The sequence below is a fragment of the Diachasmimorpha longicaudata genome, chromosome 15 (genome assembly GCF_034640455.1).
Source record: "Diachasmimorpha longicaudata isolate KC_UGA_2023 chromosome 15, iyDiaLong2, whole genome shotgun sequence".
Lineage (NCBI taxonomy): Eukaryota > Metazoa > Arthropoda > Insecta > Hymenoptera > Braconidae > Diachasmimorpha > Diachasmimorpha longicaudata.
This window is the reverse complement of record NC_087239.1, coordinates 6,380,794-6,394,746: the sequence shown is the minus strand read 5'-3', so window position 1 is coordinate 6,394,746 and position 13,953 is coordinate 6,380,794. Positions and strand designations below refer to the sequence as shown.

General features: G+C 39.4%; 3 protein-coding genes across 4 annotated transcripts; 1 reads left to right on the top strand and 2 right to left on the bottom strand.

Moving 5' to 3' along the window:
• Positions 1-6,417: 6,417 nt before the first annotated feature.
• LOC135169563 (large ribosomal subunit protein eL36) lies at positions 6,418-8,711 on the bottom strand. Its single transcript, XM_064134655.1, has 4 exons — positions 8,588-8,711; positions 8,261-8,387; positions 7,864-7,998; positions 6,418-6,581 (listed from the first exon to the last, which is right to left on the bottom strand). The coding sequence occupies exons 1-4, from the start codon at positions 8,686-8,688 to the stop codon at positions 6,495-6,497; spliced, it is 450 nt and encodes a 149-aa protein (XP_063990725.1). The 5' UTR covers positions 8,689-8,711; the 3' UTR covers positions 6,418-6,494.
• Positions 8,712-8,795: 84 nt separating this feature from the next.
• On the bottom strand, positions 8,796-10,808 carry LOC135169553 (tRNA modification GTPase GTPBP3, mitochondrial). 2 transcript variants are annotated; one of them, XM_064134640.1, is made up of 4 exons: positions 10,676-10,808; positions 10,360-10,533; positions 9,218-10,184; positions 8,796-9,127 (listed from the first exon to the last, which is right to left on the bottom strand). In XM_064134640.1, exons 1-4 carry the CDS (start codon positions 10,803-10,805, stop codon positions 8,887-8,889), a joined length of 1,512 nt encoding a protein of 503 aa, XP_063990710.1. In that variant the 5' UTR covers positions 10,806-10,808; the 3' UTR covers positions 8,796-8,886. The 2 variants fall into 2 exon arrangements, with proteins under 2 accessions (XP_063990710.1, XP_063990711.1); XM_064134641.1 differs by lacking the exon at positions 10,676-10,808 and having other exon boundaries at positions 9,218-10,201; positions 10,360-10,621.
• A 186-nt stretch (positions 10,809-10,994) lies between these two features.
• LOC135169550 (histone H4 transcription factor) lies at positions 10,995-13,437 on the top strand. The gene is made up of 4 exons (XM_064134633.1): positions 10,995-11,138; positions 11,301-11,813; positions 11,969-12,305; positions 12,432-13,437. The coding sequence occupies exons 1-4, from the start codon at positions 11,133-11,135 to the stop codon at positions 13,268-13,270; spliced, it is 1,695 nt and encodes a 564-aa protein (XP_063990703.1). The 5' UTR covers positions 10,995-11,132; the 3' UTR covers positions 13,271-13,437.
• Positions 13,438-13,953: the final 516 nt, after the last annotated feature.

Genomic DNA, 13,953 nt, shown 5'->3' with positions numbered 1-13,953 from the left:
AAATGTTCTCGTTTAGAACTTAAATTCATTGGAATTCAAGTAGAGTCGAACGAAACAATGACGTTAATCCATCAAATAATCACTGAATTAATATCAAATATTTTCAGGTTCGTGATGCATGTTAGTAAAACTAAATCATAAAATTAATTCTCAGAAAACTGAGGCTATATTCCAACAGAGAACCTGTCACATTTGTGTACAGTTCTCGCAACAGTCCTCGGGAAGACCGCACTTTCGGGTCGGGGAGCCAGAAAAAACATATGGGTAACGCGGGCCACAAAAGGCCTTGTTCCCGGAGCGAAATCGCGCCGGGAAGACCGCACTTTCGGGTCGGGGAGCCAGAAAAATCAATTTATCATTATCTCGGGAATTTTTTTCTCGAAAATTGCCTGTTTCCCCCACAATCACCCAATAGGGGGCTTGCATGAATTTTTTATATATTTTTTTCCTCAAATATATGATCCGCAGAACCCAGAACCTGTATTCATTAAGGAAATACTTGAAATGTGATCCGGTAAATTTTTATTCATCTTAAAAAATTGAAATCTCCTAAAAAAATCTTTGGGAAATACCCAGAACTCCCTAGATTCAACATATGGAAACCCTATTACCGAAGATTTCATTCGCCCTGACCCCTTGCCCTACATCCCTGATTTAATAGTCCTCCCCCCCGCCCTCACCCCATTATTTCATTACCGCCGAATAAATTCCATCGAAAATTCAGGTGTAAACAGTAGCCGATAATTGATGACTGGTTAATTAAGCAGGAGACGGGTAAAATTGCAACGCAACGATAGAAGGAGGTTACTGAAAATAGTGCGAGCCAAGAGGAAGGAGAAATTGTGTAATGGATAAACTTTATACCTCTGCGGCCGGAAAACTATGAATTATTACATCCCCCGAGCTATAATATCATCTGCAATAGTGAAACATTACACCATACCCACTGGCTGAGATACAAGACTACACATTGGAGAATTGGCTGTTGGATACAGAGGTTGACTCGACGAGGGATGAAAATCGATATTGAAAAATATTGGCATCAACTATAGCCATCGAGGGAGGCATAAAATTGCCCTCAGTTGCCCTCCAAGAAGATACTTATTTGGAACATGTGGGTGGATTGAATGTTTAAGTATTTATGAATCGGTAAATCTCGTGGAAAAGCCAGAATCCACCCCCTTTAGGTGAAACAGGTCCACTCGGAGAGTTTCGTGAAATATCCGGTATAGGGTGGAGAGGGGTAGAAAGGGGAAAGAGGAAAGTATACCTGAATATGTGCCTTCACCAGTACTAGACACACAGCCGCTCTCATCCGGACCACATATTTTTACCGATCGTATTTTAACCCCCGACACCCTCTTGAGGATTTATAACAACCACCCGTTAAATTGCTATGGAACACGAAACATCTACAATTCTATGTTTAGTTTTGTTGCTCCCGCTAAATTTTCTGGCAAGGTGATTTTTTTTAAAGCTCTCGTGCCCGTTTGTTTTTCACTTTAATTTTTTGTGTTTCTTTTGCCACGACGAGTAGACGGAGAATAATTGTTGACGGCGTGGGAAACTAAATGGAAATAATTACGAGGTTATCCGAGGGCAGAGAGAGAGAGGGAGAGACTGGGGGGGAAGTTGAAATAAAAATTGTAGTCATGAGGGGGAGGGTAGAAAGGGGACATATTTTGATGGCCTCTCAAGGGTGAATAAAGACGAAATCAACTTTTACTTGGTGGAAAACATCGAATATAGAATTAATTAAACAATTAGTAAGCCCGGTTCTACCCCTCACAAGCCCCACACTCAAAGGCGTCAATCAAATTTTCACATTTCGTCGGATTATTCAATAACGTAATTTCCCACGGCAACGAAATTCAGGGAGAAATGAGCCCCCTCTGCTCACCCGAATTTTCCGTCATTTTCCACAGCGTCCGATAAGCCATAGACCGTACAGAGCAACCCTCATGATTTATCTTTAATGCAATAAAAAGCCTTCACCCAGCACCACCAACGTACTCTGCAGTGCCCTCGCTATATGATGCATAGTGTTAATAAACGCAACTTCTCTGGCCTCCGCGTATATTTTTTCATGTCTTTTTTTTTGTCCTCCCATTTTTTTTTTGAGTTTTCCTATCCAAACGACCCTTCTTTCACACAGCACAACTGCAGTATATTCCTCTCACCCTCTGTATATTGTGGGATAGAAACGAAGGGAGGAAGAGAAAATGGTTATACACCTACGAACTTTTAATATGCCTCGTTTTAGCGATTATTCAAAGCGACAGCCCGGTGGCCTGAGGATAAGTACTTTCCGGTCGATGACCCAGTTTCCCGGACCAATACTCCTTTGCCTCCGGTACCTGTAGAATTCTCGGGAATTTTATTCAATTTTTCCCCCCTCCCCGAATGAAAAAAAAAATACATTAATGATTCTTTCTAATTATCCAACCGACGTTGCACTTTTTCGTCCATCGAATAAATTCAACACTTAGTCGGGATTAACTCAACTTTCAAATGAAATTCAAAAAAGTATTTCGACTGCATTATTGAGGGGTGTGACGGTAACCGAAGGGAGGCCCACGGAATCTTTGATAAGTTTTCATTTTCTGAGGGAAAAATTCAATTTCACCGGGTCACATGCTCTCACCAGACGTGAAATCGAATTATTCGATATATCGAGCAGATTTTACGGGTAAATTTGGTGAACGAGATAGGGGAATATCGGTGATAACGATAAGTACTAAATTAGGAAATTTCGGTAACTGAATTGAGAATGGATAATTAAACGATTGGACAGCACATGTGGAATAAAAAAGTGTGGCCAATAAACAACAAATATTAGTGACAGTAATAGGCTATAAAGTGTCAACATGATCTGTAGCCCATCCCCCAACGCACTATTCAGAACGACCCCTATGTATTCATAGCCACTAACCTCTCGTATACTTAATTAATCATAACATTCGACGAGGAGTCTCAATGCGAGTGTAAGAAAGGGGTGAAATCGACACCCAAGGATGACTAAAAAAAATAAAACTATTAATTTGTTGAGAAATACCCACCATCAATTGTAACCAAATGATCTTCATGAATAATTTCCGACAATTTCCCTCTTCAACCCTCAATCCATTGATTTAGCTATTTCAAGAATCAAAAATAGTGTACCGGAAATTTTCCTCACCTGCTGGAGCCTACACGTGATTATTTTCCCCACGACGAAGGTCATCGTAACCCTCTATTTGCCACTTGTCAAAAACAATGAAATCACATTTTTTACCAAGTCATTCGAACCATCATCCCCTTGCGAACCCTAGTTGCTCACCAGCCTCTGTGAGGCGACCACCTTTGGACATTGCTTCATATTCGAAAGTCTCTCGTACATTAAACTACTTCACCTGGTGATTCAACCTCATCATTTCAACCCTAATTACCGTCAGATCGCAACAACCCAAACCAAATCAAAATTAAGGACCTGAAATCGACCTGAATTCACATCAAAGTTGAACCACTTCACGTCAGTCCCTCGAAGCAGTTTTCCATCATGCTCATCACGATACCTTTCTTGATAATTTGGCTTCTAACTCCTGGATCATGTGAATCCTCCAGTCATCCAGAAGTTGATTGGTTCGACAACGTCATAGCACATCTCTTCCACACGGGTAAAGTGCATACAGCGATAATTTACAAACAAGAAAACAAGATTCATGATGAATTGCAAAACGCCCTATTTGGAAAAATCATAAGTACCGTACCAACTGCTGTAAAGCTGTTGGGCAGCAAAGTTAAATATGAATTTGTATTTATTATGCCAAAATACCTTCAAGAAAAAGTGTACTATAGTCATATACTTCACATATGCTATGCTGACTATGCAAAAGACTATAAGCAAGTACGTAAACTGCTGGCAACCGTATATCTTCTTACATTAGGTTCAAACTATATTCTCATAATATTAAGGACCTCATCAAATACGAATAAATTAATCGAATCTACCTTGAAATACGCGTCTACCAAAGGACTAGCAAATATGTTGATTGTCGAGAATCGTCTAACACCAAAGTCCACCATAAATTCCCACTATCGTGACTGCAAAAATTTGAAATGTTACAGAATGAACAGCAAAATTAACGAATACAACTCCATTCAGGTGATAATACATCAGTTCAATGTTTTCACCAATAAATACTATCACGAAGAATTTAAACCGAGTCTCGAGTTATACCGTAATTTTTTTAACAATTTGCATGGACACAATGTTAAAGTGCATATGTTTGATACTGGTAGATATACCTTTTCCCAAAAATTTAATAGGAAACAACAAACTGAGGTCCTACCAGATGCGAATGTTTGTGTGATCGATGCAGTAGCTAAAGTACTGAATTTTACTCCTGAATATACTTTGGACATCGAAGACGTAGCAGTCGATCTTCTTCAGCCAACAATCATAACAACGCTACAATGGACCCAAAGTACGGTTTTCGTCCACGATGTGCAATCTGTGCCAGTTGTAACAGAGGATATAGTGATACTCATGCCAGTTACGTATAAAGTTAACTTTGTTTTCGTGAATAATATTTTCAAGAGTGGTCTTTTTACGATTCTCCTGATGATAATTATATGGCTGTCAACGATACTCCTGAAATTTGACAAGCAAACATGGAACTTATGTACCATTTTCAACCTGATATTCTCAGCTATAGTAAATCGTCAACCCTCAAGAAGCCACGAAAGAATTCTATTCTTCCTCATCACCATATTATCATTTATTTATGCCAATGATTTATATGTGTCATTAACAAATATGGGAATCAATCCTCTTACAGAAGTTGTATACGATACATTTGAACAGATTGATCAATCAGGATGTATTCCATGTGTGGACAAGGACATGTTTGAGGTAGTTTTCGACGGGGCTAGTGGATCTAAATTGAATTTAAAAGAAAAAACTGTGACAGTTGCTGCGAGGACAACCGGAGATGGTATACCAATAGCTAGCATGTGCGTTTTATTAGCAATGGAGAGTCGTTACTCTTGCGCGATTGTACCAAGATCTATTGCGGAAAGAGTGGAATTTGAGACGCATTTGATGCATTTTAGATATTGGCTTAAAATTGCCAAACCAATTGTACTATCTGATAGTTACACCCTTCTTTACCATCCCGCATGGGCTAGTAGACACATAATGAATAATCTTATCGAAAGATTGCGCGAAACAGGCCATTTAAAATATTGGTATACAGGTATTGAGAAAATGCCATACTTGTCAATGTCTCTTAATGAGAGTACATTCGACTCGCCGGAGGAAGAGACAAATAGTAATGAGTTGTTTAATCAACTAATTATATGTATTGGAATTGGCTATGCAATCGGAATCATCGCACTTATTGGTGAACTACTGGTGTACCAGTGTAAAAAATCAAAGGAAAAAAAGAGTAGAGGAGACAATTTACAAAAGAAAAAATGGAAAAATATTCTTCCAAAAATGATAAAGAAGTGCGTAGTTCATTTCAAGTCTAAACAAAAAAAATTGAATGTATGTAGTCAAATTTGATTACCAACATCCCTATCGCAATTATTTGAGTGATTATAACATGACTCTCATCAAAAAGTTTGATCGATGTAGTAAATTATTAATAAAATATGAATAAAGTGTTGATATGTTGCTTTCTCGAACTCTATTGGTTTTTTCATCACCCATTCCCATTCATTATCCAACTAATCCTCTCAATATTATCCAAAAGAGAAAAATTGAAAAGGTCGAAAGAATTAAAGTCATAATCCCAACATCCCATCCAGAAGTACCGAATCAATTTCTCCCATCAGTTTAAACTCAATTTTTCAGCCGACCTAGCGAAGAAATCGCAAACCGTTTCATGTACGTGTGCTCTAAATTCAAGTGAAAAAAAAAGATTCAATCGCATGCATCCAACCCGAGTATGCTCTTTGCCTTCTCCTAAGTCTGTCGACAGTACGTGATCCAAGTGGGTACCAAACCAGCATAGACTTTGTACATGACAGCCATCATCTAACGAGTATGCAATATGGGTTACACCGGCGACTGCGGTAGAAAAACTGAGACTAGCATAAAAATCGTTGCAGGCATTGGAATCATAATATCTAAGTTTCGAGTCTGCAAACGACATCGTAACTACGTTGACGCTGAGTACTTGAGACGATAAGTGCTACGAAATATGTCAAATATTTACATTTTATTTTTTTTACGGCAGTTAAAAACGTGAATGGCTGTTCTGCCGTTATTTCCACCTGATTTATTAGATTTCTACGCAATATCTCGTATAAAATCCCCCCTTCTCCACCCTTCGACAGCTTTTTCTATAAAAAAAATCCCTCCCTCCCTCCTACCGGGAACTAGGGAAATTCAGATATCGATGATTTGATGGTAAATTCGAGACGTGACAATTTTATGAATGATTGTAATCCATTTTATTTTTTTTCCTTAATTTGTATGTTCTTACAAATAATCAAACCACCCATGATTAGTGGTGGGCGGCGGCCTTTCTCATCTGGACCAGAATATTACCCAGTTCCTCGCGCTTCCTCTTAGCGCGAATGTGCGTGCCCAACTAAAATAGTAAGTTCTCTTTAGTATGAGTTCACGTGGAACATCATGAAGCAGCTCGACGACTAAATAACTATCAAGATGATTTCCCGGAAATTCGAAAAAAAATTCTATCGACAATAATTGCAATGGAAACTAATTACGAAAACAATTTCAACCTTAACGACATCAATTAGAAAATATATTATCGGAATAGCTCCAAGAAAAAAATATCTGCAGGTAATTGAACGGAAAGGAACACCTAATGAAACCAAACTGATTAGAAAACGTGTCGATGTTGATATAATTTTCTTTTAATCGTCATTTACTACCAGTTGTGAAAAAAGACATCATTTCGTCATCCCATTACGACCAATTAATCTTATTAATTTCACCGGAGTGCAAAAAAAATTTAATAATTAATAATATATATTTTTGTAGTTATTTTCGTAGTTACTGAGTCGTGGCTCCCATGAGTCTAGTGAACGCCTTATGATATAATGCCTTATATCTATTATAACTATTAAGAAAGTAGAATTTAACTAAACGGAAAATTTATATCTAAAGTGCTTACGACAACTAAGAGGGAGTCTTAAAATCATATTTTTCTTGGGAAAAAAAGACGAACATTGAATTTCGCAATTTCTCATGCTATTTAGTTGTCAAATTTGACGGCGGAAAATTCGCGAATCGATAGTAAGGTTCCCCGAAACTATTAGAGATACTTGAATATTCTTCTCGCAAAATTCCTCGACATTTCACATTAAAATCCTTCGCGCGCAAGATGGAGCCATAATGAAAGAGAGTTTCTCGATTAATTTAAACTCTGGCACTAATTCACTAGTGCATCTGCGTCTGACAAACTCATTTCAGAGGAAAAGTGGGTGAAACGCTTCAACCGAAACATGACAACTTTGTTGATAACACAAATAACTTCAAAATGAGTGATGTTAGGATAAAACGTCAAGATTTTTCCTCTATAACGACCAGAAAAGTCTTCAACAGGGATATATCGCGATCTGCCGAAAATCGATATTCACCGAAATAAATTCATAATTCCCAAGAAGTTGAAATCCGATGGAAGCAGCGGACGTTAAAATAAAACTAATGAATTAAACGAAACAGTAGCAACATCCTGTCTCCCTCATTCTCCAGGAAGTACTCATAAAAAATTAAATACAGAAAGCTTTTTCTGTCTGTTCGAGCGCATGAAGCCGCTCGCATTAACACCGATGTGTATATAATGCGGGGAAGAAATGAATTGAAGCATTACAAGAACTAAAAATTAAATTCATGCATTGACTCACCCTTCTCTTCAGGAATTTCAATGCTCGCTTGTCCTTGGAGACCTTCAGCAACTCCATAGCACGCTTTTCGTACGGGGCATGGCCGGTCACCTCACGAATCAGGTCTCTGACGAATTTGCTGTGCTTTGTTTGACGCTGAAAGAATAAAAAGGGAGGAATTGAATGGCTGTTTATCATCGAACGTCTGAAAGACTCGAGGTACTTGAAAAATAATTCGTTTACCCCACAAATCAAAAGTCTTAATGTCTTCAAAATTAATTTTAAATTAAAATGAGTCCATTTTACCCTGACTCTCCCCCATTATTTGTAAAAATAAGAAGTGAAAGAATGTGCAGTACAGAATAGTGAGATTTCCGAGAATGTTTAAAGGATTATGTTGGCAGATAATGATATTTACCCCCTTCAAACGGGCCGGTCGAAGGACAACGGTCTTCTCCTTCTCGACCTTATTCTTAGCCACACGAATTTTCGTGGTTTTGTGCCCCTTGGTCAGGCCTACGGCCAACTCGTACCTCGGTGCCATTCTGAAACATAAACACAAGCGTTTATTAGAGATTGTCAGGTTAGGCCACATTTCCCAACATATGATGGGATATTCCTGCGATTTTCCATTAAATATTCATTTACCCTGTTCAATTAGGATATGATAATAAATAATTGATGTGAATATTTTGTTAATATCGAAGGATTACGCAGATATTTTAGGATTATTATCGTTACGAACCTTCGGCTGATGAGAACAGACGCTGAAAGGACTAATGGCGGGGAGAGCTTACGCATGCGCGCTCGCGCGACGCTAGCGCCCTCTTGAATTTCGCGCGGCATTTTTCGAAATTGGATATAATTGATTATTTTGAAAAATAATTTAAACATATCGAAATGTTGTTCACAATGAAATTACAAATAAAATTAAAAAGAATTAATTAGAAAAATCGCGTAATAAGGAAGATATTTCTCTTTATCTAATCGTGGCGTCATAAATTGCCGAAAAAACTCTATCTACAATTGGGTATTTTATTCTTCTCACTTTCCTATACAAAAACTCGTAAAAATAATATCTAAAATTTCTTCCGTACTGATATGTCCAGTGATTTTCCCCAGCTCTCTCATAGCATTGCGAATCTGCTGCGCCGCTATCACCATATCGTACTCCTCTCTGGAGCTAATCTCCAAGTACAATTCCAAATACTCTAGACAATTAATCAAGTGGGTTCTGTGTCTCGCTTGACTTATCGTGGGACTCTCTCGAGACGGATTCCCACATCTGTAAATGAAAAATAATCAATTAAAAAATTTACTTAATATCCTCTCCTATTTTTTCCTCTGCAAAACAATTTATGAACTAGACACTTACATCCTCTGAAATTTGTTCTCCAACGATTCCATTAGCTCCTCAAAGCCCTCCTCCTTGGCACAAGAGATAGGAACTGCCTCGAAACTTCTCAGCATCCCCTTGACTTTCTCCTCAATCAAATCAGTCTTATTAACCACCACCAGACAATTCCTCAATAGTTCACCATCCCCCAAGATGATCTCCTCCATCTCCAATCCCCTCACATAATTGTCGACATATTCCCCAAGACTCAACCCACTGGATACAAACGATGATGCGTCCACCATCAGGATAACTAAATCCGCATCTTTAGCATAGGCCCTAGCCCTTTTGATTCCCTCTAATTCAACGACATCCTGAGTACTCTCAGCCAGTCCTGCAGTGTCCGCCAAGATGACAGGGTATCCACAGATATTAGCATTCAGTTCCACAACATCTCTCGTTGTTCCAGCGATAGGAGTTACGATGACAGCGTTTCTCTGGACCAGGTAATTCATGAGACTGCTCTTACCAACATTCGGCCGGCCTATGATGGCTGTTCTCACTCCAGTCCTCAGGATCTCCCCCTTCCTACCATCAGCAAGATGTTTGGAGATCGGTACAATCAGTTCCCCAATCCTCTGGTTGCAAATTGCCAGGACATTGTCCTCGATGTTGTCATCCTCACTGAAGTCGATGTACGCCTCAACGTGGGCTAGAATTTTCGAGAGGCTAGCCCTCCAGCTGTCGTAAAGCTCGCTGAGGCTTCCATCTGCTTGGAGGAGTGCCTGCTTCCTCTGTTGCTCGGTCTCCGCGTGGATGAGGTCTGCCAGACCTTCGATTTCAGTCAAATCCAATTTTCCGTTGTAGAACGCACGCTTTGTGAACTCCCCAGGCTCCGCTGGACGGAATTTCAACTTTCCCAGGGCTGACATTATGGCATGGAGGATCGCTGAGCCACCGTGAACTTGAAATTCAACGCTGTCTTCACCGGTGAATGAATTGGGAGCTGGAATCCAGTGAAAACTGTTGGAATTTCGAGCATAAGTCCGCCATTATTATAGGTTATTGACATATTTTCTTCAAATTTTCCTATACTCAACCATCCCAAATTTATAACAATAAAAATCACATTAAAAAAAAATAAAAACCCAATAAAATATTCTAATTAAATATCCATCTACCTGGAAACCATAAGCATAATCCCTTATCAATTACGTCCCTCGTGACAGGATCATATATTTTCCTGAGCAAAGCTCGTCTTGGCTCTGGATTCCTCAAGGTAGTCATTTTTGCGAGAGCCTCGAAGGCAGCACTTCCAGACACTCGCACCACAGCGACGCCACATTTCCCCTGACCTGTGATAAGAAATAAATTTCAGTTCATTAAGGAGAATATGAACCGAATATAGGTTATCTAAGCTGCTAGTGAGTGATATAATTATTTATTGCTATCCGTTTTATGGAAGAAAGTATTCGTTTGAGAACCTAAAGCACTAACCAGAGGACAGGGCGAAGATTGTCGAGAGAGTTCTATTCATTCGAGTCAAGAAGATCCCGCCAGTGGCGTGTGGATGCGACGTGAGTGCACTTCTCCGGGTTAACATTCTCTCGTACATTAATTTCCACATTATTATGAGTGCTCATTTGTTTATTTTTAAACAATTAATATCACCAACATTAAGCTAAGCGGTTTTGGAGGAGAATTAACTGCTTTTTAAGTGGAAGAGTGGCGAAATAGGCGTGACGAAATACTAGGTTTTGTCCCTCAGGTAAACCATCATGGCGGACCCCTCACAAATCATAACAAACGGAGAGATCATTTCTGTCAGTTTTTGATCGAAACTCAAAGTGTGTCGCTGGTAAAAGCTAATTACCATTTCATGTTGAGTAGCTGATTTTTTTATTGTCTCTGAGGAAATTTTGATGAAATTATTTTGAGCTGCGTTGCACGGAAAATGGCGGTTAGTTTGAACAGGGAGTAGATAATTATTCACGAGAATTCATTTTGTATTAGTTTTCTACAGCATTGGAGCACAAAAATTATTAGGGCATCCTCTGTTCTCTGTTTCTCTTGCTCATTTCGTCTAGATCTGCTTCCATCCTAAATTAATTATTCTCTCCAGATAAATCCCACCTCAAGAAAAAAAACCATGAGTGACCCGATGAAGGAATTAATGTCAGACCAAGAAGGCCAGGAGAGATGCAAAATATGGGTTAAATCCCAGGCTACCCTCCTGCAGCCACCGGTGCCAAGTTTCAAACGTCCAGCCGAATGTGACCTCGACGAGTGCTTCGAGACCGATTCAGAATTTGATTCCGTGTCTGAGTGTGGAGGAAAACGAAGGAGAACCGCTATACAGATGAAGAAGGAAGTCCTGAATTTAATCTGCGAGTGGAAAGATTGCACTTTCAAAACATCATCGATTGATCGTTTTGTCAGCCATGTTGCCAGTCACGTACCTGACTTGCAGATTAAGCTGACTGAGAGTGGAGATCAGGTTTATGTTTGTCAGTGGCATGATTGTGCGTTTGAGAATGGAATTTCTGCGGAGATTACCCGACACGTCAATTTCCATGCTTATCATACGAAGCTCAAGTGCATCGGGACCAATATCAGAGGGAGAATTAAATTGCCAGTATGTACTGATGCTTCTCAATCAAATAAGGGAATCCAGGGGATCAGCTGATTCAATAGATTCTTATTTATTCTCAGCTTGTGTTTAAACCGATTTTTCAATTAGTAGTTGAACACGAGCTCTCAAATTATTAATTCTGTCGTTCGAAATTGCAGAAATGTTATCGAGAAGATCTGGGAGTCAACATCTTCAACATCTCGTCTCCTCAAATATGTCAGTGGGAAGAATGCCTGAGGATGTTCAACAATTTCCAATTATTCTTGTACCACATCATCCAGCACCTGGAGAGCAATCCTCGGGGGAATAAAGTCGAGGGTGGAGTGAGCTGCAAATGGACGGGGTGCAAGGGAAATTATCCCAGTCTTTACAAACTCAAGGATCATATCAGGTGCCATACAAAGGAGAAAATCGTTGCATGCCCCGACTGTGGGGCTGTCTTTGCTTCTAATACTAAATTTCATGACCATTGCCGACGTCAAATTCCGTTGGAAGGTGAGGCAGAGTAAATTCTAATGCTATATTTCGAACAAATCCATTCCTTGACTGAATTTTCTCGGACATCAGAGCAAATTATCCACGTAATTAATTCCGCAACAATTTCTATTCTTTTTTTTACAGTTCAGGGATTTCAGTGCTCGTACTGCACGAAATTCTATCCTACAGAAACGATTCTTCGTGAACACATGAGGTTCCACGTTTTCAATCATAAATGCAAAATTTGCGACATGAGCTGTGAGTCCCCAGCGAGTCTGGTGAAGCACATTCGTTACAGGCATGTGTCAGCACGACCATTTCCATGCCAACTTTGTTCGCACTCGGCCAAGTCTCAGCAAGATCTGGATTCACACATGACGGTCCACACGAATGGGCCCAATTTTTTCTGTAATTACGAGGGATGCAGTTACACTTGCAAAAATGCTTATGTTTTTGACAGACATATCGAGCGTGTCCACAGCGCCGAGGTGCGTTGGTACTGCTGCCACGAGTGTCCCATAAAATACAGAAAGAGTTACACCCTGACGAAGCACCTGGTGGAGGTGCACAATCTCCAGTGGCCCAATGGCCACAAGAGATTTCAGTACACGAGGGAGGACGATGGTTGTTATAGACTGCAGAGAGTGAGATACGAGGGCATCGAGGACGACGCCGATGGATCTGAAAATGAGCTGAAAAATTCTGATCAAGCGAAAAATTACAAAATAAAGCTCAATTCCAACTGTACAATTCCCACCTTTGAGATTGTCGAAGACACTGGAGAAACCGACAGCGAAGTTGCCCTCAAAGTAAACACAGAGACTGAGGACACTGTTGGTAAATCAATGCCAGTGATCTCCAATATTTTGATATCAATCGACGAAGTCGACGCCTACGGAAATATAATCGAGAGTAAAATAATTCAGACTCAAGAAACAACGGAATTACCCCCCTCAGAGGAGCCTCCTGTTATCCTGACGTGAAAGCCTGGCCCCGGAGCCCCGATTTATTTTCCTACGATAAAAATAAGTATCAGATATCTGTGATAACTGTCACAAAGAGGCCCTGCATGAGGAGCTATTTTCATACCTTGAATGTGAATCCATTTTTTATAATCGCAAATCAAAATAAATTTATTCAAATGAACAAATGATTTATTCAATGAAACTGACGGTATAATCACTCGATAGAAGTAAGTTTGGCGGGAGAATAACTCAAAGGACTTGGGTTTCATGAACAAGTGGAGTAGAAAATGCTTGAATATAATGTACATAAACAAATATTCCTTCGTGCCTCGATGCACGACCGAAAAAACCTTTGGAGTCACTAATAATAGACACAAATCAGTCGATAGACGTACAAAAATGATCGGTAAAAATAACAAACGAAAAGTACTCTACAGTACCTTACAATCCTAAAAACTTTATCACTTTCATTATTGCATTTGTAATACCACTTCCATCAATAAGAGGCAGAAAATTTTTATCGTTAAATAGGCTTTTTTTTAATTAGTCAAACTCAAAGTCTAGACTAGAATAAATATCGAAGATTTTGTCTCGATTGACGGAAGTTTACATATATTATCGGTATCCTAAATACTCTGTATAGTAATATATTAATATTCAAGAAGGCGGAGGAGTATTTCGAGAAGGAGGAAATCATTATT

Excerpts from the sequence above, each read along its gene's own strand:
- LOC135169550 (XM_064134633.1), top strand. Across the intron at positions 11,814-11,968 it reads GAGGGAGAATTAAATTGCCA|AAATGTTATCGAGAAGATCT; the intron begins GTATGTACTGAT and ends TCGAAATTGCAG. Across the intron at positions 12,306-12,431 it reads ACGTCAAATTCCGTTGGAAG|TTCAGGGATTTCAGTGCTCG; the intron begins GTGAGGCAGAGT and ends TTTTTTTTACAG.
- LOC135169553 (XM_064134640.1), bottom strand. The coding sequence starts at position 10,805 with ATGTGGAAATTAATGTACGAGAGAATGTTAACCCGGAGAAGTGCACTC. Across the intron at positions 10,534-10,675 it reads AATCTTCGCCCTGTCCTCTG|GTCAGGGGAAATGTGGCGTC; the intron begins GTTAGTGCTTTA and ends TTCTTATCACAG. Across the intron at positions 9,128-9,217 it reads GAGAACAAATTTCAGAGGAT|ATGTGGGAATCCGTCTCGAG; the intron begins GTAAGTGTCTAG and ends TTTCATTTACAG.
- LOC135169563 (XM_064134655.1), bottom strand. The coding sequence starts at position 8,688 with ATGCCGCGCGAAATTCAAGAGGGCGCTAGCGTCGCGCGAGCGCGCATG. Across the intron at positions 7,999-8,260 it reads GACCGGCCCGTTTGAAGGGG|CGTCAAACAAAGCACAGCAA; the intron begins GTAAATATCATT and ends TTATTCTTTCAG. Across the intron at positions 6,582-7,863 it reads TGAAATTCCTGAAGAGAAGG|TTGGGCACGCACATTCGCGC; the intron begins GTGAGTCAATGC and ends TTACTATTTTAG.